Source organism: Crocodylus porosus, unplaced genomic scaffold (genome assembly GCF_001723895.1).
Source record: "Crocodylus porosus isolate Cpor-Errol unplaced genomic scaffold, CroPor_comp1, whole genome shotgun sequence".
NCBI classification, from domain to species: Eukaryota; Metazoa; Chordata; order Crocodylia; family Crocodylidae; genus Crocodylus; species Crocodylus porosus.
Window position 1 is genome coordinate 102,572,396 of NW_017728943.1, and position 23,273 is coordinate 102,595,668.

Here is a 23,273-nt window from a genome sequence, read left to right on the forward strand (position 1 = left end):
GGCCTTCCTCTGCTGCCTGCCCTCCCCACTCCCCTGCTGCTGACCTTTGGCTTTGGCTCTGATCCCTTTGGCCCTGACCCAGCCGGGTCTGGAGCTGCCAGCACTGCTTCACCCCTGGCTGGGCTGGGGTTGGGGCCACTGCTGACTATGCTGCAGTTAGAGCTGCAGCAGAAGGTTAGCAGTGGGGGGATATAGGGAGGATGTGTGACGTGGCAAGGGACGTGCACAGACATGAGGGGGCAGGTGGCAAGGGGGCGCATGGGAGAGGGCAGGCAGCAACAGGGAGGTGGGTGGCAAGTGGCACGGGGGTAGACACCTGAGGGGGCAAGTGGCTGGGGGAATAGATAGGAATTGGGGCAGGCGCAAGGGGCCAAGGAGCTGGGGATCAGGCAGCAAGTGAGGCAGGAAGCGAGGAACAGGAACAGGCGTGGGGGCAAGGAGTGGGGGGTCTGGCCCTTGCCCCTGGCTGCTGCTTTGGGGGGGGTGCAATTTTAAGATGTCCCTCCAATAATTAGATTCTAGACATGGAAAATGATAACACAGTTAGAATTTTCCCATGAAGTTTCCATAATCTAGAATCTGATTATTGGAGGGTCATCTTAAATTTGAAGTCATCTTGGATTTGGGTAAATACAGTAATTTCCTCAAATAAGATCTGCAGCTTTTAAAAGCTTGGTGTCATCTTTTCATTGTATGTGGCTTGTGGAACCGAAAATAGGGAATTTAAAATGCCAGTAGCTGGTTCCTCCCTCGTTTTGCCCCTTATCTGGCCGTTTTAGAGGTCCCTGGCAGGACATTCAGATAAACAGGATTGTGTTCAATGTACACATGCATTTTGTAATGTGCTCAAATATCTATCTCTTTGTTAAATAAATTTTATGGGCAGCATAAAAGACAGGTCATCCTTATCTCACTAGAGTATTGACTTTGGCTTTAATGTCACAAATCAAGTTAATTGGATGTTACACTTAAATTATCTGACTTTGAACAGAAAAAAAAGTGGCCAGTTCAGTAAAACTTGAAATCAGTTAATGCTATTCAAAAAGAGTGTGATACCTCAAATGTATAATGTACAAAATGTACACATAGGGCGTGTCTACATGAGACACTTTACTGTGCATTAGACTAAATTGTTGCAGAGTACAGTCTTACTGTCTAAATGTGCACAGCAGTTAGGGTGTAGTAGGCTAATTTACTGCACTGACAGATAGTCCCATCTGGTACAGGTAGCATCTGGCAGTTCAGTGTAAAGTACTGCGCGTAAACAGATGTGTAGATAGTGGTGTCAGGATTACTCTGGTTTACTCTGGTTCAAATAGAGCCGGAGTACATTCAGTTGCATTTATTGCATGTGTAGACACGGTCATATATTATGAGATTCTTATCATATTCAGGAGCAGAGAGGGAGGAAAGGGACTCCCACAATGTGCAGTATTTCACCAGGCATATTTAGCCCTTCATTTATGAAGAATCTGCTAACAGACATTTTTCAAATTGTACATTATAAACCATTAAGTTACCCAGCACACTGTGAGCATGCAATCTCTGTTTTGTGACTTTGTCTGGTTGGATGACTTTTCAACTCAAACCCTCAAATTTCAAGATAGCCAACAACCTGCTTGTAGCCAGAACACTTGTGTAAGAGCTATAAAACCTGGAACTTTCCTACAGGTCAGGGATGTGATGAGAATGCATTAGTTTCGATATTTAGACCACTCGGAAGGTATATGTAGTAGGTACTATTCTAATTTTGTTCTTTTCGTAACATCTAGCTGTGACAACGCCAAAAAATGCTTATGAGATAAATCCCCAGCTGAAACATTAGTTTAAACCAGGGGCGTCAAACATCCAGTCTGAGGAACTGTTGCATCTGGCCCACCTGCAGTCTGGTGCGGTAGTGGAAGTGCATGTGCCTGGCTCCACACTGCTGCATGCCCATGGCACTGCTGACCAATCAGAGTTCTGCACTGCCAGGCAGCGGCACAGGGCATGTGACTGCGCGGGGCTGTGTTCAGGTAGTATGGATCTGGAGACGTGTGTCAGTATGGAGCTGTGGCTGGACAGTGGCATGGAGCCAGGGGACTGCCATCCATAGTCATTTCCTTGTTCATGATGCTGCAAGCACCTGGGTCCAGCTCTGTGCTGCTTCCTGAACATGGTTCCATGCAGCAGCATGCCAACACCTCCATCCCACTGCCCCACCTCAGCCCTGTGCTTCCTCACTGACCTGGCTCTTCACTAATGCAGACCCCTGGCTCCATGCTGCCTGAATGCAGCCCCGTAGATCCAGCCCAGTGCCTGGGGTGAGTTGGACATCCCTGGTGTAAATTCTTCCAATTTATTGGAGCTTGTAGTGAGTTACATTTGCCAAGGAACTGTTTCAGTTAATTTTTTTAGCAGTTTGCCTTGCTAGTAAACATTGGGAAGAGACGCACGCAAGAAGGGGGGGAATGTTCTACAATTTAAACTATCCTTCAGTAGTATTTGTTTAAAATATCCATGGCCATCATCAGTAGGCCTTCTGGAGCTCAGGACTTAGATAACATTGATGCAATTAAGGGAAAAAGGAGTTAAAATTTTATTAATTAATTTATTTAAATAGATAATTTGAATAGTGACAATTATTAGTGATTCAATTCCAAAAGAGTAACAGTCTTACTGTTTTGGGGTTTTTTTCTGATCTAGGACCAATGGTGTGACTTACACTGTAAAGAAAGATGCCGTCAATAAAACAGCAGACATGTTAGGTAAGCATTGTCTTCTACCGCTATAAGACTAACACAATGATTCTCAGTCAGGGTGCTACATCGTACAAGCACCTATGCATGCTTTACAACTCGCAGATAAACCCAGAGATTTCAATGAGGAATCAACAGGGTCAAACGCATTCTGACCCTGCTGGGTCTTTCTGGGTTCTTTGCAACAGAAGAATTTAACCGGGAGATGGTGGTGGGGGGCAGGCACTTGGCAGACACAGGTACTGGGGGAGGGGCAGGGGTGAGAGGATCAGGAAAGGCGCAAGTTGCCTGCCTCTTTGGTCTTGTCCCTTTCACCCCCACTGCTGCTCTCTGGGGAAAAATGTATGGCAAATTTGAGAGAGAATTATAACAAATTTATACATTTTCCATGTATAGAATCTAATTATTGGGTGGTCATCTTAAATTCAAAGTTATCTTGAATGTGGGTAAATAAGGTTTTTGGGAGAGAAAATATAGTTAACTCCTAATAAAAATCACATGTCACTTCTGGTATTTCATTATGGTAGAAGCAATAAAAGTGTTCATGAGCTCTGAATAGAAGTAAACCAGCTGCATGTTTTTGCTTGCATAAATGACTACATCTTGTCTTTTTTTAAACCTTTTTTTGCTGTTACCTAGTTTTAAATAAAAAGCATCATGGAGAATAAGGAGTTTCATGGAATGATGCTTTTAATATTCTAGCTGTCCATATATACAGTTTACTACTTATTTTTTTCATCCCTAGATTCCAGGATACCTGTGATAAAACCTGTGACTGCAAGACTTTAATATTAAATGGTTTTACATGGTGACTGTGGACAGAATAAGCTGCAAAAAACACCGAACAGTCCTGAACTGGAAAATGGGTAGGATGCCACAGGAGCACACATTTGGCCCTTTCCATTTTGGGAATTTTGAGTATGCAAAAGGTGGGGAATAGATGTTCTCCAGGTGGAATACTTTCATCACCAGATAGGAACTTTGTCAGCACTGAAGTTTAGAATGACATTTGTACCTTTTTATGAAAAAATAAAAAATAAATTAAACCTTACGTATTTTGGATTATATATTTAAAGAAAAATACAGTCACATCTACTTAAGCACTTTCCTAGGCTTATGATGACATAGTTGGTTTCAAAGTATTTCGTCAATACGTAACTGTAACAGGGAACTAAAGATTTAACATTAAAAAGGACAGTTTAGAACAGCAGGTTGCAGGCTGTTGAGTGTCTGAGATGGTTGTTCTGCTCCTCTTTCATAACAGGTGTCCCACGCTCCTTGCAAGAGGCTGCATCTGGCCTATTGCTTGATTTCTGTTTGCTAGTTGGCATCAAGAACAAATCCAGCATGTCAGTCACACCTGCTTGCTGCACAAGAGCTGCCGTGGCATTGGCAAGGGAGACAAAGCTATGCTAGGGGGACAAAGCTATGCTGGGGGTCCTTCACGTGCAAGTACCATCAGTTTGGCCAGGTCTTGCAGTGTGAAGTGATTAGCACTTTTGTTGTTGAATGAGGCTTCAGATGCAGTTTCATCAGTGAGGCTGTTTGAAGTGATGTCTGTCTGGGTTTTCTCAGACATGCCCTCTTTTTTGGCCCCCTTCTCGTGTCCAGGCAGGTTTTTAAAATGAGAGTAAATGCTCTAGTTCTTGCCCTTTCTCTGCTTTCCTGGGCTGGCTGCTTGGGGCTGGAAGTAGTGGGCAATATGACTGGCTGTTGGGGGTTATGTGCCCCGTTCCCGAGTCCCAGTGTGTGGGCAGGCAATGCGCCCTCGGCCTCTGCTACACATTCAAATTACAGCTGGCTACAAAGCAGCTCCAGCCCTTAAACACTAAAGCACAAACGTAATAGCTGGAGTGTGACTGAGCGTATGAATCACTTGGCGCATGTGGCCGGTCTGCACTTAGTGCAGTATGCGTCACGTACAGCAGGAGAGGTGGAACGCGTAGTTAGGCCCACGGGCGCCCCACGTTTCCGGGACCTGAAGCGCTTCCGCCCACCCCACTTCCGGCGCGGGGCGGAGAGTCGAGTGCACTTCCACTCAGAACCCGGATGTACTTAGCAAGGGCGCACTTCCGGCCCGAGGGGAGGCCAGGCGCCACCACAGCACTTCCGGCGCGAACCAGAAGCAGAGCGCACGTGGCAATGGGCGCGCGGGTAGAACTAGGCTTCGTGGAGGCAGCACCAGGCTGGCGCCTGCGCAGCGCGCAGTTCCCCAGCAAGGTGGGCGGGTGGCCGGCGTGGCTGGGTGAGGCCGGGCTTCCGGGCCCCGCGGCGCTGAGCTGCGGCCGCTGCGGGCAGCCCTGCGCCTTCCTGCTGCAGCTCTACGCGCCGCTCACCGGCCGCCCCGACGCCTTCCACCGCACGCTGCTGCTCTTCTGCTGCCGCCGCCCGACCTGTCACCGCCCCGCGCCCGCCCCCGGCCCGCTGCGCGGTGAGATCCCCGCCCCGCCCTTCCCTTCCCTTCCCCCGGGCTGGCCTCGCCCTGCGCGCGCGCCGTTGGTGACGTCTCCGCGTTCTCTCCGCCCCGCAGCGTTCCGGAACCAGCTGCTCCGCGTGAACGCCACGTACCCGCCCGAGCCGCCGCTGCCGCCCGCGCCCCTTCCCGCCGGGCCCCCGCGCCTGCGCAATGGCGCCGCCCTGTGCCGCGTCTGCGGCTGCCTCGCGCCCAAGAGGTGCGCGCGCTGCCGGGCCGCACACTACTGCGGCCGCGCGCACCAGAAGCTCGACTGGGCCGCCGGGCACCGCCGCTGCTGCGGGGCAGGTCAGGTCAGGTCAGGGGGCACGCAGCTCCTGCCCTTCGTCGTGCCCTGCGCACACTGTGCGTGCATGTGTGTGGAGAGACAGCGGTGCAGCCCTGCATCACACGTGGGCATGCACAAACATTGCCATATCCCCCCTGCATTATATGCACACACATGCTGTACACAGTATATATAAATGCATACTCACGCACACACACTGTATACATATATATGCATGCATTTTGTATAAACATCTAGATACGCACGCGCGTGTGCACGCACACACCTTCAAATATATATTTCGCACACAAATACACGCCACTACATCGTATACATAGTATACACAAACACATACATACACGCATACATCTCTCTCCAGACGCGCACACGTCTTCACACACACATACCACCACTTTATGTGCATCACGCATGCGCGCACATATATACATGTCTTTGTCTTTCCATATGTATGCATATAGAGGTAGAGAGAGATGTCTAGAGAGAGAGATGGAGCGTGTACCATCCAGGGGTGTGTACATATTATGTATACATATTGTGTCATAGCGGGTGTGTGTCTATATGTATAGATGTGTGTAGACAGGGGTGAGGAGTAGGCCCTGTTGGAAGGGGAGGGGAGGTTTGTGGGGGTGTAGAATAGAGGGAGAATATTTCTGGAAATTTTGAAGCCATGAAAAACTTTTTTTCCTGGAAAAAACAGCAATTTTGGGAAAAACTGAAATATATGCAATACTTATTTTCTTAGCAGCCTTTGCAGATCTAAATTCACTTTGCTACGTTAAGAACGTAACATTATTATGTTATTTTTTTTCCCCAGGCTTTCACATCTCTAGTGTATATGTAGTGTATGTGTGTGGGGGGGTGTAGTGCAGGGCTGGATGAGAATTGGGCCTTGTTTGACAGGTTGGGGGGTGTTATTTCAGATTTAGTCTGCCAATTTTCTCTAGTTGTGTAAGAGTAATTAAGATTTGTCTCTTCTTGATTCAGAGCTGCTGCAGAAGGTGTGTGCACATGTGTAATGTACAGACTCATATGTGGGGAGGTGTACACATGGGTGTATTGTGTGTATGTATGTCGGGACTGGGTGAAAATTGGGCCCTATTTGAAGTCTGGGAGAAGTTTTGGGTGTGGGGGATGCCTTTGTGTATACACACGTTGGGGGTTGGGTGAGGGTCAGGCCTTGTTTGGAGGTGGGAAGGATTTTGCTACTTGTGTTCAGGAGCTGCTGCTAGGAATTGTGGGGGGGTGGGGGAGGCTCTTGTACCTCCTTTCCCCCTTGGTCAAATGCAGAAGCTCAAAAAAGCTTCTGCAGGGGCACTGCTACCCTGCCTGACCTCAGCCAATCACTGCTCATCACCTCCCTCTGATGGGGAAATGCCACCAATCAATCAATCTATGATTGGTGGCATTTCCTGTCAGAGGGAGGTGGTGAGCGGTGATTGGCTGAGGTCAGGCAAGGTAGCGGTGCTCCTGCAGAGATGCAGAAGCTTTTTTGAGTTACTGTTCGCCTACAGTTTTAATAGTCGATTCACCCACCAGGGAACAGGTGACCTTTTAGCTTTTCTTCTGCTCCTCTGGCTGGACTCAGGAGGGCAGAGGCTGCAGGTTTTCCAAGGGGGGTGGACAGACAGAGGTAGGCAGCACTGCCACCTGAATCAAGTGAAAATTACAGAGAAGTAAGGCTGGGAGGGGCCTCAGATCATCTAGTCCAGGGATGTCCAACCTTTTTGAATGTGGGGTTGGATCACGAACTTTTTATCACCCAGTGGGCCGGCAAGCCATATTCAAAGATCTCACAGGAAGTGGTATCACATCAGGAAGTGATGTCATGTGACCTTTGACACCAATGAAGTTCCAGGAAGTGACAATGAAATGGGTCTACAGTTCAAAACTCTCGCTCTATAGCATCCATTTCTGCCATTGTTCGGGACAGGATACTGAGCTAGATGGACCATGGGGCTGACCAAGTATGGCACTTTTTATGCTCTTATGTTCAGAAGCTCGTATGTTCTTTGGCTGAACTTCCAAACTATGGCTGAGATTTGCAAAAAGGGGTAGATAGACATGTTACAAAGTTGTCATAAAAGATTTGGAGCCCCCTAAATCCCATTCATTTTAATGGAAGTTGGCCTTTTGACTCAGCTTTGAAAATCTCAGCCCAAGGTGCCAACCAAATAAGTCAAAATATATTTTGCATTTCTATGCAGTGCATCTATGTGAGGCTGTCCGAGCATTTTACAGACATTAAATGAACCTCAGGATGAGCCCAGCTGGAGCAGCAGGGGCTCAGCCGCATTTTTCCCCAACCTGCACTGGTCAGTCCCAAGCGGCGCACGGCTTGGCTGCCACTTTTGCTGCTGACTGGAGCTGACCCGGGCAGGTCTGTCCCATCCAGAGCAGCATGCAGCTGAAGCCGGGTTCCCACGAGCTGCTGGGGCAAGAGGAGCCCAGCCAGTAGAAGTGGCGGCAGAGCCTTGTGCCGCTTGGGACGGGACGAGTCTGGCCAGAGCAGCAGGGGCTCAGCTGCATTTTCCCCCTGCCTGTGCCCATCAGTCCCGAGTGGCGCATGGCTCTGCTGCCGCTTCTGCTGGCTGGTGCCGACCTGGCTGGGCTCCTCGCGTCCCCGCAGCATGTGGGAATCCGGCTTCAGCTGCGTGCTGCTCCGGGTGGGACAGCTGGTGGGCACCAGACAGCAAAGGCAGCAGCGGAGCTGTGTGCCGCCGGGGACTGACAGGCGCAGGTAGGGGAAAGTGCAGCTGAGCCCCCTGCTGCTCCAGCTGGGCTCGTCCTGTCCCGAGAAGCACATGGCTACTCATCTTCCCTCACACACCGTGTCGGCAACATCAAGCTGATGCAGTGCATGTGGGAACCTTGTCCCTTCCCCAGCCCTTCAGCAGCCATTAGGAAGCTGCTGAAGGGCTGGGGGAGGGACACAGAAAATGCCCTGGCAGGCTGCATGGCAGCCCATGGGCCGTATGTTGGACAAGCCTGATCTAGTCCAACAAGTTAGATCCCTGGTTAGATTAGATGATCTCTGGAGGTCATTTGCAGCATTACTTCTCTCTGATAACTCTCACTTGATTCATGTGGCAGTGCTGCCTGGCTCTGTCTGTTCCTCCCCCTCCCACAGCTTCTGTCTTCCTGGGTCCTGCCCAGACAGACCTTTAAGATCTTTCTGTTAAGAAAGGGCTAAGGTTGTCCTAAGACGTGACTCTGTTCATGCCGGAAATGCTGTCATGGTGGCTGTGCTCTGAAGCAAGAGCACCTGCTTTCTGCAGGCAGTGCCGTGTTTCACCTCTTAGCCAAAAAAAAAAATTACCTGCTCCTCTGCAGGCAGCAGGATGCGCTTGAGTGCTCAAGGTGCTTTCAGCAGCTAGTGCTTGCCAGGGTATACTTCATGCCCTGCCAGTACAGCTGCTGAGTGGAGCCTTGAAGACATAAATGAAATCCTTTGCTGTGTCGGCCACTAGCTCCTACCAGCACGTCTAGGGACAGAGACAGCTGCAGCCTGGACAAGGCTTGCGGCTTCAACATGATTTTGTGTTAGAAGGATCCAGTCCCTTCTGCAGTGCCAGATGGAAGTTGGCTGCACTTTCTCACAAGTTCCTGAGTGTCAACAGTGGAATATTTGGGAGGGTAGAGTCAGTAATGTGTTATTGAGGGAACAGGAGATATGGCATGAAAGGGTAAAAACTGGTTGTTCGTCTATGTCTTGTAGCTCAGTCGGACACAGAGATCCCAGACCATGGGTTCCTTTTCCCAGAATATGAAATTGTAATTGAACCCGAGGAAACTGAGTCCTCTGACAGTGAAGTAGAGCCTGATGGCAACAAGGCGAAGCCTGATGACAGTCCCACAGATGGAGATTCACAGAAGGATCCCAAGAAACATGAATTGGAAGCTGCAGGTGGTGTTGGTAAGGAGTAGAACCTGGGTGCCAAGAGGGATCTGCCCTACCTGCATTCTCTGGTGCTTCACAGACTAAAATATTTAGTCCTCTGAAGTGAAACACTTCATGTGACTCACAAAAGGAGTCCACAGCTAATCACTGAAAAAGGTTAATTCTCTTGTGGTTGTAGTAACCTAACTTTTTTCTTCTATCCCTCATTAGACATTGTTGCATGTAAAAGTATTTGATAGAAATGACCTTGTCATGGCGTGGGGACCTAGGAGCGGCCGTGATCTCTCTAACACCCCCTACCGTGCCAAGTAGACGATTCAGCACCGTCGTTCTCACCTGCCACGTCTTTGTTGCTGTCTAATTTTATAAGGGAGGCTGCCTTTTGTCCCCGTGGACACGGTGCTATGTTTATCCTGTCCCCTGTTCTGTATGGGGTGACTGGTGCACCCTAGCCTTATGGGCTATGCGTGCCTCCAACCTCCCCTGTAGCACACCCCAAGCCTCGCAGATGTACCGAATGTTGACTGGTCAGTTTCCTTTCTGCGCCCTGACTGGCGCCCCTGGGGCTTGTCACACAACCGGTGCACCTCACTGGCGCCTTGACTGGTGCCCCTCTACTCACTAGCCCTCTCGGGCCTGCTCAACATGCTTGCCTCTTCCTGGGGCTTTCCCCAATAAGCTCGCCCACCCTGGGGCCTTGCCCGTGCTTCCCGCCCACACTGGGGCTTTGCTCCCGCGCTTCCCGCGGTCAGGGCTCAGGTGGCAGTAGCCGTGCCTGGCCCCCTGACCCTCCTTAGGGGTCTTACGCCCTGCTCGGGCTTTACTCCCGATGCTTCCCAGCTGGGCTGGGGTCGGGACACCCCACTAGCTCCTCCCGATGTCGCCCATACTGGGCTGGGGGCGGGACATCCCAAAATGCAGTGCCACTCTCCAGCGCACAAACTGCTGTGCCCTCTTTGGCACCAGCTTACTGTGCCCTCCCAGGGCAGCAGGAACCTCCCACGCTACTGGGGAGCTCCCCCGAGGCCTCCTCCAACCCCTACAGCTTCACCCGGTCCTCCGGTATTACACAAACAACCAAAGAGAAACATAAAGCCATGCACCAACCGGCTATAACGCAAGATAAGCCTCCTGGCTATAGTACAAACTCTGCGCCATGCTGGCTCTTCATCATACCTCCTTTAGGGTTCTCTCTACCCCATATCATCATGCAGCCACTCAGGCTGCTCGGCTTGGCTCGGCTCTGCAGCAGAGCTCCTGCTCCTCAGGCTGCCAGAAGGGAACCACCCCTCTGGTCTCAGCCTTGTTGCTTATAAAGGCCAGGCCCTGCCCCCTTTGGGCCAGCTGATCAACGCTGGGGGTGGTGTGTCAATAGAGAAGCCTCTTCAGTTATTACATGATCAGAGTTGTAAATGTACTGCCACGGTTCCACACTACAGCTAGTGAGCTCTGTGTGTCACTACCAGAAAGTTCATCAGACTTTGTGCCTCAGGTTTGAGACAGATCTCCCTAAATTAATTCTTCCTGTTTTTTGTCATACTTTTAATGTTCTGCTACTGGAATGTATGCTGAAAATGCTACAGGAATTAATGAACTGGACACAAAGCTGATGGAGTCAGTTGGCATCCTAAAAAAGACAATCTTCTTTGTGATGATGCAGCCTGCTTACATGGCTGTTACACATTTTGATGTGCCTTTTTGAGGTTAAGACAGGTAAATAATAGTATTTTTGTTTTAACCTTGACAATCTTGTACCAATCTGTATTTGTCTGTCTTCTGTGGTTAGGTGAAGTGTTTGAGCCACTAGATGAAGAACAATTGGAGGCAATGGCAAAACATGAGACTCTAGAAGATAAGGTCTTCCAAAAGTTCAAGAATCGAATAGCTGCTGAGCCAGAGCAGGTGAAAATGCAAGAGTCTTGTCAAAAGATGCATGTGTGGTTTATATTTGGAGTATGGGACATCATGGCCTCAAGGCAGTTGCAGTATTCTGGTTTTGTTTGTTCAAGTTGCGCTTCTAATATTTTAAGCTTATGGTCTGAGATATGAGGAAACTAGATCATCCAGTCTGCATCCCTACCAACATAGGAGAGAGTTTCACAGACCTAAGGTCTCATTTCCTTAAGGGAAAATGGAACATGAATCAAAGGGAGGGCTGCACGAAGCAGAAGCCCACAGTGAAAGGCAAGGCTGCTGCCCTTCCTCAGAGAGGGGATGATGGAAAAGTGAACAGCATCCACTTACTTTCATGTGCTCATCTTGCTATTTCCCCCCCACAATTCTAGCTTTGTTTTAGAGCTACAAAATGGGAGACCTGGGTTGTCTGGCAGCCTTTGCTGCCTGCTTCCTTTGTGACTTTGGAAAAATCTGCCTGTCTGCCTGCCTGGGGAACTGCAGACCCTAAAAGCCTTGTTCTACAACTTAAAGACCATTTGTTAAGAAATTCAAAGCATTGCTGTACCAAGGGAAAAGGGACAGTGGAAATTCTGGCATTTGCATTTTTTAGTCTTGCTAAAACCACTTGTTCTGAATAATACAGCTTGGAAACTACAATTAAAATGGCATTTGCAAACAGATGCAAGAGGGGGAGTAGAAAAAACTTCATCAGTGTCCACATGTGTGTAGCTTCATCTAGTTAAATTGTATTCAATTTCAGATTATCAGATACTGCAGAGGAGGAGAAGGTGGCCCTATCTGGGTGTCAGGTGAAAATATTCCTGAAGCAAAAGATATCCCAAACTGTTTGTGTGGTGCCAAGAGGATATTTGAATTCCAGGTAGGTAAACTGATTCCAGGATATTGTTCTTAGGGTGTAGCTAAAAGCCTGTTTTAAGTCTGAGGTGCAGATAATTTGCCTATGGCTAGAGCAGAAGTGTAGAACCTGCTATTAGTTTTCTGTTAGTTCTTAGTTAATAGCTAAATTAACTATTCTTTCTTATGGGACTTGATCATAAGTGGCAGCACCTTTCCTCCTGGTATGGTTTTGTAGCCTGTAAAGTGGTAAGTATGTTTCGTAAGCATGGCTTGGGTTCAAATTCTTGGATGTAGCAATAGGTGAATGGGGTCACATCTGGATTTGTTTCTGACAGTTACGCTGTTTAAACAGAAAACTTGCTAATGTGGACTACTAGTTTTTAGCTATGTGTGCCACCATCACAGGAGTCAAACTCATGCTCACTGTCACCCCTTGGTGGAGAGAGTTTACTCTACATTGGTGAAAAACTGAGGGCATTGGTGATCTGTGTTCCCCTGGTTCTAGGCTGATGTGCCAAGTTACCTCTTAGAGCCAGCACTTTGACTTGACCAACAGGAAGAGCTTTTCCCTATGTGCAGATGCAATGAATGCAATGAAATCTGGGTTAATTAGTCCTGGAGATTTATTTGTTAGTTAGTTAGTGAATGCAAATCCATAGAGCCAAGTGAAATCTGGTTAATTAGTCCTGAAGATAACCCATCACTATGGTCCTAGACAGGACGTTAGCAAGGATTTAGTGCACTGTTAGTATTATTGTATAGGAAACAGAACTCTTTATGTGGAAAATTTTGCATTTTTTAAATTAATTACTTAAATTACAGCCAGGCAGTATGGAGAGCAGCTTCTGGAGGTCCCTCCAAGTAAACTTATTGAGCGGGGGGGTTGATTGAGGACCCCACAATGAGGGAGGGAGTGGGCTGGGGCTGGAATATGGGCCTGACTAAGGGCTGGGCAATTTGTGGTGGGGGGCTGGCTGCTCACCAGTTCTCCCATTCCTGGGGAGGGAGGCATGAGGGGAGCACATGCCTCCCCCCCAGACTTGTGCACAGGGTGGGGGTAGATATGGGCCTTGGACTCCCTGTCTTGCCACCATCCCTCCCTGGCCTCTGGGACCTGCTGCACAAGAGGGAAGAGTGGGGTGGGGAAGCTTGGTGCTGCTGCTGGGAGCCCACCAGCTGTACCACCATGGTGAGGTGTCCTATTCCTGCCTGCGTAGCAGCAGCAGGGGGAACAGTTCTGTGCTGCTACCACCGCTGGGTGGGCAGGGGGTGCCTTGCCATGGCTCCTGGCAGTGGCACTGAGCCTCCCCACCCTCCTGCACAGGGTCCTGCCCACTGGGCTGTGGAGGCCCCCTAGGGGGATGGGGTCAGACAGCTGGGCTGGGAGCCCCAAGCCCGCAGCCTACTCCCCTCCCTCACAGGCTCTACTCCTGCTGTGCCTCCCAAGGGGGAGGGGGTGTTGATCTTGTCTGAATCATTTTGGGGTTGCATAAAATTTCCAGTGTTTAAATGGAGTCATGCCGAGGAAAGGGTTGGGAAGCACTGCCTTAGTTAAATGCTGTAGCCTGTTACTAATGCATTTATTGACACGTTGTATTTTGTGATCTGAAGGTTATGCCACAGCTGCTGAACCACCTGAAGGTTGACAGCCTAGAAGAAAGTATTGACTGGGGGACGTTAGTAGTTTATACCTGTGCTGAAAACTGTAACCAAGGAGGCGGGTACATTGAGGAGTTTGTATGGAAGCAGGATTTCACTGCAGACTCTGTATAACTTTGACAAAGAAATTGACTTTGGATTCTCCAAGTTCAGGGTGGCTGCTTTATTCTCTGAACTAGGCTTTCATGCTTCAGTTGCATTTTTACAAATGTGTACACATGTGCACTGAACTACTTGCGTGTTGGTGAACTAGCCAATTGTTCTGTATCACCCTGGGCATTCATATATTGCAATTAAATGGCAACTCTCGGTTAAAGATGGCCTGGAGGAACTAAAGTGGATCTCATCAACTTCTTTCCACCCTCTGTGTATTGTATTGTACAATTCACTTCAGCATGCACAAGTGAAGCCAAACAGTTCTGTTTCAAACTACAGCTTGTTACTCTCACAATACAATTCTCTTTTAGCAGAATACTGGATGTAACTATATTTATTTGAAACTAAAAATTAAGATTTCTACTACTTCTGTATTTTGTAAGATGATTTTTACTGACTGACCAAATCCTTAAAATCAAGCCTGTAATATCCTTTTATGAAAGGAGTAGATGAAACTCTGAATTTTAAATAGCCCAAGGTGGTATCTGAAACCCAGTTACTCTGATGATGCCACTTCCAGTGAGTGTAGTAGTTAGGAGATAATATAGCTTATAATGTTAGACTGTTGTGCAGAGAATGTAATTTTTTTCTATTAACAAAGAAATGAAGCCAAGATGGTAACTGAGTATTTTGCAGTTACTGCCTCAAGCTTGGTAGTTAATGGCTCCGGAATTTTAGGATAACTCAGGCCCATACCCTGAAAAGCTAACATTCATTTACAGTGACTTACAGATCTTTGGGTTCAGCCCCCTTGCACTTGGGCAGGAAAGATTGCTGGGGTCATCTGATCCCAGCAATGTGGGCATCAAGACACTTTTTGAAGACTGCCAGGATGGATGACTGTACCACCTCTGTGAGGGGGCCTGTTTCAAACCCTCAGCACTCTACTTGTAAAGAAGCTTTTCCTTAAGTCTAGCTTGAAGTGATCATCAGTCAGCTTGTGCTCATTATTTCTTGTCCTCCCCTGGGGGGCCTTGGTGAATAGATGTTCCTCCAGGCCCCGATATAGGCTGCCACCAAGTCCTCTCTGAGCCTGTGCCTGTGCCAGGCTGAACAGTCCCAAGTCTTTCACCCTCTCCACACAGGTCCTGGTCTCAAGGCCTCTGCTAATGCGCATAGCCCTCCTTTAGACTCTGAGCAACTTTTGCTTCAAGGGACCCTCTGGCCTTGCTCATTGGTATTGGCTGACACGGTGCCTTTGACACAAAAGTTGCAGCAACCAGGCTGTGGAAGAGAAGTAATACTCCAGCTGTTTGCTGTAGCTCTAAATTTCCCTAGCTAGTTGACAAAACCTCAGTCTCTGGGGAGGGGAGCAGGGGTTGAAACATGAAATCTACCCCCTGAATACAGAGAAAAGGCAGCTTATTAGTGGATCAAACATTTTGATGTAGATGGTTTGATAAAAGCTTATGCTCACTAGAATTACGGAGTGGTATACACCTACTACACCTCATCCATGGGACAGGGGAAGGTTGGTTCCATCGTATACTGAGATTTAGGACACAGAATTCTACTTTGAAGGGCTTAAGATACTACAGTGGAAGAGTTTAAACAGCAGAACTGTAAGCTTAGGACCTGTATGTCAGAGTTCAGGCCTGATTTCACAAAATGCCTTTCGAAACACCACAAGTCAATATTTCCAATCCACATTTTCAGTTTCAATGTAAAAATGTATATTTGATTTGCACAAGTTATATTACATATCACAGGTGAGACGCAACATGGATGTCAACTGAGTTTATAACCAAGTCTTTAGTAAAGCTAAGCAGAAGAGAATAAGCACTTTTTAAATTAGAATCAGATCCAACAAAAATCAGCAGAGTTCAAATGTTAACACTGCCTAAAATACCTGATTTCTTATATGTAAGCTGGGTTCAAGTGAAAGTCACTATTTTGAGAAAAATAGGGTAAAAAAAAAAGTCACTTAAAATAGTGCATTTGCCACTTAATACTGGATTGTTAAGAAAGTCATATAAAAGACTCAAGTATTGAATACATTACATTTTTCTACAGCATGCATTTACCACTTTAACAGCAGCACAGGTCAAGCAGTGTTACCTTTTAGGTTCATTAAGACAGTTTTTCTCATGGTTTTATAAACAGTGTTTATTGTACAGGTAGAGATATAAGAGAAATCTGACATTTAGTTCCCAAAAAAGGAGGAATATATACAGCTAGCCATTTTCATTAATAAAAGTAGTCTGTCCTGCTGAACACTGGAAACGGGGAATGTGTCTGGCACAAAAAATGTATCAAAATGAAAAAAAAAAAAAGCCCCAAAACATTTGAAAAACTTAATTTTTGAAGCCTATAAAATCATGGTTTATGTAAGAATGTTAAAACTTATATGTACAGCAACTGAAGTGGTTTATATATCTAACAACATGGTTAAAAGCATCTCTTAAACCAACTTACCAACTCATGGGTTCATAATAAAAGAACTGACATTAAAACTATTTAAAAGCCAGAATATAAATAAAATTTGTAAGGGCTGTTCCAAGAACAGCCCAGCAAAGCAACTCACAGTAACCCAGTAGACACAATCCATAAAAACACAGCTTCCTTTTCAGGATGAGGGAGTTAGGCACTAACTGGAGAAGAATCTAAGTCTTGGTGTTGCAGTAATTAAAAGTCCATCTCTTGTCACTGCTGTGCCATATGCAATACCTTTTCAAATGTACCTCAACTTTTCTCTTAAAAATATGCCAACACTGTTACGTTGTCTTTCTGAATCCCTTTAAAATAGGATATATGTTTTCAAAGGCTTCATAAATTTCTGCTCTGACTTTCGCACCTACAAAAAAGAAAAAAAGTTAGTGCATGCATTCTACTCAAGAACGAGCAGTTTCAGTTATCAATTTTGACATATGTATCTAGATCCAGATATATACATGGATGGGTCCAAAAATTTGGGAAAGTAAGGTGTGGGAGCAGCCACTGGTACTGCATGGGCAGCTGCACCCCAGCTCCTTGCCCACACAAGAGCAAGCAGACCATGCCACAGGGGACCCCTAAAGTCTTAAACAGGTAAGAAATTTCCCTCCCCCTCGTTTCTCTCCTCTCTACTTCCTTTCCACTGTCCTGGACCCACAGGCAATGCAGGGGGGTAGGGCTGCTACAGATAGGCTGCACATGCAGCCAGCTGTGGGTAGAGATAGCAGGCAGCTTCCCTTCCCTTGTGCCTGGTTCCTGGGCTGACAGGGAGAAGGAACTTGTCCACTGCTGCTGCTGCTGCTCCTGGCTGAGGCCAGAACTGCAGAATCTGGTTGGAGCCCCTGGGTCTGGGGTGGCCAGGGATAGTGGCAGCCATGGGGAAATCATGCTTTTGGGGACTTAAAAAAGGCAGTTATGGCACAGTCAACTGAAGGGGGGGGGTAGGAGGGAATGTCCACACCACTGCAAACCACCCTCCTCCCCACTGCCAAATTCATAGGTAAGGTGGCCCAATTTCTTACTAACATTGCCTCTTGCCAATATGCTATTTGGAGTAATATAGATGAACTGTTTAGGTTTTTTTTCTATGCATTTCATGTGTGAGATACTTTGTTGTGCTTCTCAAAGCAGTGACACTTAAAAGCTTTTTCTATCAGGTATACTTTCTACATTTTTGCATGCATTTCATTTCATAGACATTAGGGCTGGAAGGGACCTCAGAAGATCATTAAGTCCAGCCCCCTGCCCAGGGGCAGGAAGTCAGCTGGGGTCACAAGATTCCAGCAGGATAAACGTTCAATTGACTCTTAAAGGAGTCCAGAGTAGGTGCTTGCACCACCTCTGGCAGCACCAGGCCTTGGGGGCTCGGACAGTAAAGAAGTTCTTCCTTACGTCCAGCCTGAAATGCTCTTGGAGGAGTTTGTGACTGTTTGACCTTGTTATCCCATGGGGCTCTGGTGAACAGGCACTCCCCCAGATCCTGATGTACACCCCTTGTATACTTACAGGCAGCCACCAAGGCTGCCCCAAGCCTATGGTTTTCCAGGCTGAAGAGTCCCATAGCGCTCAGCCTCTCATCATAAGACCTGTTTTCCTGCCCTCTGATCATGCGCATGGCTCTCCTCTGGACTCTCTCAAGCTTCTCCACATCCTTTTTAAATTGTACAGCCCAGAATTGGATGCAGTATTCCAGCTGTAGCCTCACCAAGGCCAAGTACAGCAGGAGGATGACATCTTGCGACTTCCTAGAGAAGCGTCTATGGATGCAAGCCATAGTTTTGTTCGCTTTGCTGGCTGCAACATCACATTGGTGGCTCATAATCATCTTGTGGTCAATCATGACCCCCAAGTCCCTTTTGGCCATGGTCCTAGCCAGCGAAGCACTGCCGAGATAAGCATGCTGCGGGTTTTTCTTCCCAAGGTGGAGCACCTTGCATTTTTTTGGAGTCGAAGGCCAGCAGGTTTTCATCCACCCGTTTTCCGAGCCTATCAAGGTCAGCCTGTATCACCATCCTGTCCTCGCGTGTGGACGCTTTACCCCAAAGTTTGGTGTCATCAGCAACTTGGCCAGTCTGCTCCTGCCACCAATGTCCACATCATTAATGAAGATGTTAAAGAGTATAGGTCCAGGGACAGAGCCTTGGGGGGGACCCCACTGGTCACAGCGCACCACAATGATTGACTTCTGTTAACTACCACTCTCTGGGTCTGCCCTCAAAGCCAATTCCCCAGCCAGCAGACTGTGATGTCGCCAAGGCCACAGTTGGCCAGTTTTTCTATAAGACTATTATGGGATATCAGATCGAAAGCTTTTTTAAGGTCAAGATATATGACATCAATCTCTTCTCCTTTGTCCAGGTGATATGTCACCTGGTCATAGAAGGAAATGAGATTGGTCAGGCAAGACCTACCTGCAACAAACCTATGCTGACTATCCCTCAAGAAGCTGCCATCAGCCAGTTTGTCAAGAATGGTCTCTTTGATGGTTTTCTCTCCAAGATCTTCCTGGGGATGGAAGTCAGGCTGACGGGCCTGTAGTTCCCCAGATCTATTTTCCTCCCTTTCTTGAAGATAGGTACCACACTGGCCTTCTTCCAAGCCTCAGGCCCTTCGCTGAGTGCCACGAGTTCTCGAAGATCTGTGCCAGTGGCCGAGCTATGATGCTTGCCAGCTCCTTGAGTACCCTGGAGTGTAAGCTGTCAGGGCCAGCTGACTTAAAAGTGTCCAAGTTCTCAAGGTGTTTCTTCACATGGTCAACATTAATGTGGGGTAACAGTTTTCCCTCGCCCTGACCGTCCCATATCATATTGGGCAGGGCCGTCCCTTGGGGCTGGTGAAAAACCAACACAAAATACCCATTGAGCAGATTGGCTTTTTCCTGGGCATTGGTTGTCAGCCGCCCCATATGGTTTATCAGGGGTCCAGTGTTACCTTTGCTTTTCCTCCAGCTCCCCACATATCTAAAAATGGACTTTTTATCATCCTTGATACATGTAGCCAGTTGGAGTTCAGTCGCAGCTTTGGCTTTCCCAGTTCGCTCCCTACAGGTCCTGACCAGTACAGACTACTCCTTTGGGGTGGATCCAGCCTTCCATCCATTATAGGCCTTTCTTTTTAGACGCAGGAGGTCAATTAGTTCCCTACAGAGCCAAGGGGGCTGCTGTGCCCTTTTGCTGTCTTTCTTCCAAGACAGGATAGACACTGCTTATGCTTTCAGGATTGTTGTCGTGAGGAGCAACCACTCTTCCTGAACTCCCCTCCCCTTTGGGTTGTGGTCTCTTAGGGCCTTGCCAACAAGCCTCCTGAGCTTGTCAAAGTCAGCTTTCCTGAAGTCGAGGACTTCTGCTTTGCTGACTGACTTGCCTGCTTTACGGCAGATGGTGAAGGCGATCAGCTCATGGTTGCTGTCTCCCAGCTTCCCTTCAATCATTAGGCTGCTGATTAAGTCATCCCCCGTTGCCAGTACCAGGTCAAGCAGCGCTTTGCCTCCTGTTGGTCCATGGACTTCTTGAGTCAGATAGAGCTCATCCACACACGAGGAAGCTTTGCAACCATTCAGATGTGGCCCAGTGCTCTTCCCACGAGATCTCAGGGTAGTTGAAATCTCCCACGACAACCATGCACCGGGAGCGTGCAGCCTCAGCTAGTTCCCTGGCAAATTCCTGATCAAGCTCTTGACCCTGGCTAGGAGATCTGCAGTAGACCCCCACCATTGTGTCCCCTGTGCCTTGTTCACCATGGATTTTGACCCAGAAAGTTTCCAATCATCCCCCCTGGGTGCCAATGTCAGCTTGCAGGGACGCGTAGCTTTCCCTGACAAAGAGCTACCTCCCCATCCCTTTTGCCCACACAGTCTCTCCTGTACAAGGTATAGCCATCTATACCTGTGGCCATAGCCATAGGTGGAGTCCCACCAGGTCTCTGTTATCCCTATGAAATCATAATGCTTTTGGTTTAGCAGGAGGACCAGTTCCTCCTGTTTGTTCCCCCAGGCTCCTGGCATTGATATACAGGCACATAAGTGTCCCACTGGGGGCCCTTGCCTTTCCTACAGATCGCTCTGGGGCTGGGGTAGGGGTGGATTCCCTTGAGTGCCTTAGCCTGCTGGGTTTACAAAAACTGCCCAGTGGGCTTGCAGTGGCAGTACTCACTCCATCCCCCAGTGGGCTCAGTTTAAAGCCCAGTTGTGCAGGTCAGCAAGTCTAGCTGAGAAAAGCCTCTTCCCCATCATAGTGAGGTGGAGGCCATCTCTTCCCAGCAGCCCACTGCCTCTCTCACCAAAGAGTGGGCTGAGATTGTGGAAACCGAAGCCTGCATGACGACACCAGCACCGCAGTCTCTGGTTGACTACCTCAACCCGTCTCTCCCTCCTCAGATTATGACCCACAACCAGGAGGAGTAAGGAAAAGACCACCCATGTCCCCAAAACCCCAAGCCCCACTTCCAGACCCCTGTAATCTCTCATGACGACTGGGATTGTTCTAACCCCTGTTATTTGTGCCCACATGGATAAGGAGCATAGGGTAGTGGTTAGAGGGCCAGAGAATCTGTGTGTAATTTATGTAAGCCTGAGGTATAACTTCATATACATTTCATTAAGGCACCTGGACCATAACATAAAAATGCTCCATAGCCTATTTTTGGTTTCAGATTTGCTAGAATGATGATCAATGATGAATAGCACAGAATACACCTTCCTGATTTGATGCTGTCACTTGCTTTACTTTAGCAGTCTACAAGGCACTAAAAAACACACAGGTGCCAGTTCTATAGTTTGAACTATTAGAATCAGATACTGTCATCTTGGTTACTTACCAGTTAAAACCACTTTTCCAGAAACAAAAATAAGCAGGACAATTCTTGGCTTGATCATTCTGTAGATTAAGCCAGGAAACAGCTCTGGCTCGTAACTGGAAAGAAAGCAAAAAGGTCAAGCAACCACTATGGAATTCTAAAAAGTGAACCAGGGTCACTGATGAGGCTAATCCTTCTCATCCTTAGCAGTGGAAGTCAGATTTTCCTGGCATAACTTCTACAGCAAGTAATGGATAGTTTCAAACCAGTCGCACACATGAGAAATATACACACAAGGAATTAGCTACAAATTGAAAGTCCACAAGTTAATAATTAGAGTTTAATCAGTTAACTTTTGCCTCTTGAATTCTAAACTTATGTTTGCTCTGTCATCATTTCTTGTGTGTGCCATTTAATCTGAGTCAACAGGAGTTAAACAGTTTTTTGTCTATTTCAGACACATGGAGAGACTGTGAAGGTTTCTGCACTTATTTAATTCAACACCCAACTTTGTATCCTTACCTGCTCTCCACACCACAACCTCCCCAATACTGAATATTTCTTGCTAATTTTCTGTTTTGTTTATTTGACAATATAATCTGTGTCTGCAAATTTCCCCAGAAACATTCGTGTTGACAGGCAATTCCACCCATCTCAAGTTCTGACATGGGTTTGGGTATCTAACAGACTGGCTTGCATTTACTTCCATCTGTAAGACCACAGATGTACAGTGAAAGGTGGCTCCACAAAGCTTTTAAGACAGTAGCAGGGAGGACTGTTTGGATGAATTAGTATCTTGGGGAAGCTGACCAAACAAGAGGCACAGGAACAAGGGGAATAAAACTGTAGGGTTCTCCCTATCAACAAAGAAACATTTATGCAAGTTTTATTGAAATCTCACCCACTGATCTTACATACATCAGAATACAATTGAGAGCTTGTTAATTGTTTTTTAATCTTTTATAAGATCCTGGGGTTCTACTGCTGCCACACACAATTTAAATAAAAAGAAACGTAGTAAGTTAAGCCTCTCCCATCTCATCCTACCAACATCTCAATATTGTACATTATGAAGAATTCACACAAAGACTCAGTTCAGAGGACTTCTTTCTTTTAAAATACTTCTACAAGGAGCAGAAGGCAGCAAGAAATGAACAGTGTTAAGCCTTTTATTTACCTGCTGAACTGTTGGTGTGTAAGTACCAGTCCCTCTAATCTGATAGGAAATTTCACATCACAGCTTCCCACCATGTTCTGAATCTTAAAATCCAAGAATTTTGCAGGAAAGCCCAGTTTCTGCACAACTCTGGCATATTTTCTTGCTGCCAATCTGGATTGCTCTTCACTGGAGGGAGAAGAAACCGCCATTTTATTTTCTCTGGCCAATATCACAGAAGTTATCAGTATTAAAATGTAAATATATATCAGAGAGAAAACCTGAAGGAGATGGAGTGGTTAAAGATGCATCCTGAAATAGGCAATGTTATGAACTGCTGGAATCGGTTTCTAGCTTAAACTGCTAACTTGCTTTTAGTTCTTTTATTGCCTTGTCAGAAGCCTGAGAGTCAATTCACATTTTACTCTTTATGGAGCCAAACTGTCGTCATTCTACCCAACTCCCCCTGATAGCATACCCATCATGCTCCCCTGCAGTCTTCAAAGCTTGGAAAATATAAAACTTCTCAATTAAAATTCAGGGCTGGTCACGAATATCTTAAGTGCTTTTATTGGAAAATGCTGATACATTACAACCTAATTTTAATGAGAAAGTACAAATCCTTTTACCCAGATCAGACCAGGAACTTATGCCTCGGTTTCCCCCACCCCAAATGACCACCCTAACCAGCAAGCTATTTGCTACTGACATACTGGTGGGTTTGTCCCCTCCTCAAGCTTCCAGAAGGGAAGGAAATTTAAAAGGTATCTAGTTAGGCTGAGATGCTGAACAAGAAAACTTGTGTTGAGATTTCAAAAATTCCACCAGAGGAAAAAAAGTTTCATAGATTTCATAGACATTAGGGCTGGAAGGGACCTCGGGAGATCATCGAGTCCAGCCCCCTGCCCAAAGGGCAGGAAGTC

At 47.2% G+C, this 23,273-nt stretch overlaps 3 protein-coding genes across 6 annotated transcripts in view; 2 read left to right on the top strand and 1 right to left on the bottom strand.

Moving 5' to 3' along the window:
• Window positions 1-3,948, top strand: part of GNPAT (glyceronephosphate O-acyltransferase) — a 45,660-nt gene extending 41,712 nt beyond the window's left edge. For both annotated transcript variants that reach the window (XM_019549895.1, XM_019549896.1), the window contains exons 15-16: window positions 2,686-2,747; window positions 3,484-3,948. In XM_019549895.1, the coding sequence (XP_019405440.1) occupies window positions 2,686-2,747; window positions 3,484-3,527 (106 nt within the window). In that variant the 3' untranslated portion in view covers window positions 3,528-3,948. The remainder of the gene's footprint in view (window positions 1-2,685; window positions 2,748-3,483) is intronic.
• Window positions 3,949-4,833: 885 nt separating this feature from the next.
• On the top strand, window positions 4,834-14,036 carry PDCD2 (programmed cell death 2). Of its 2 annotated transcripts, XM_019549899.1 has the most exons (6): window positions 4,853-5,169; window positions 5,269-5,499; window positions 9,216-9,413; window positions 11,185-11,300; window positions 12,055-12,174; window positions 13,764-14,036. In XM_019549899.1, the coding sequence occupies exons 1-6, from the start codon at window positions 4,881-4,883 to the stop codon at window positions 13,923-13,925; spliced, it is 1,116 nt and encodes a 371-aa protein (XP_019405444.1). In that variant the 5' UTR covers window positions 4,853-4,880; the 3' UTR covers window positions 13,926-14,036. The 2 variants fall into 2 exon arrangements, with proteins under 2 accessions (XP_019405445.1, XP_019405444.1); XM_019549900.1 differs by lacking the exons at window positions 11,185-11,300; window positions 12,055-12,174; window positions 13,764-14,036 and adding an exon at window positions 10,982-11,178 and having other exon boundaries at window positions 4,834-5,499.
• A 1,580-nt stretch (window positions 14,037-15,616) lies between these two features.
• Window positions 15,617-23,273, bottom strand: part of TBP (TATA-box binding protein) — an 18,263-nt gene continuing 10,606 nt past the window's right edge. For both annotated transcript variants that reach the window (XM_019549902.1, XM_019549901.1), the window contains exons 6-8: window positions 22,372-22,539; window positions 21,216-21,310; window positions 15,617-16,761 (exon numbers count right to left, since the gene is read on the bottom strand). In XM_019549902.1, the coding sequence (XP_019405447.1) occupies window positions 16,682-16,761; window positions 21,216-21,310; window positions 22,372-22,539 (343 nt within the window). In that variant the 3' untranslated portion in view covers window positions 15,617-16,681. The remainder of the gene's footprint in view (window positions 16,762-21,215; window positions 21,311-22,371; window positions 22,540-23,273) is intronic.

Coding starts and splice junctions, on each gene's coding strand:
- PDCD2 (XM_019549899.1), top strand. CDS start 4,881: ATGGGCGCGCGGGTAGAACTAGGCTTCGTGGAGGCAGCACCAGGCTGG. Junction 9,414..11,184: donor GGAAGCTGCAGGTGGTGTTG/GTAAGGAGTAGA, acceptor TTCTGTGGTTAG/GTGAAGTGTTTGAGCCACTA. Junction 11,301..12,054: donor TAGCTGCTGAGCCAGAGCAG/GTGAAAATGCAA, acceptor ATTCAATTTCAG/ATTATCAGATACTGCAGAGG.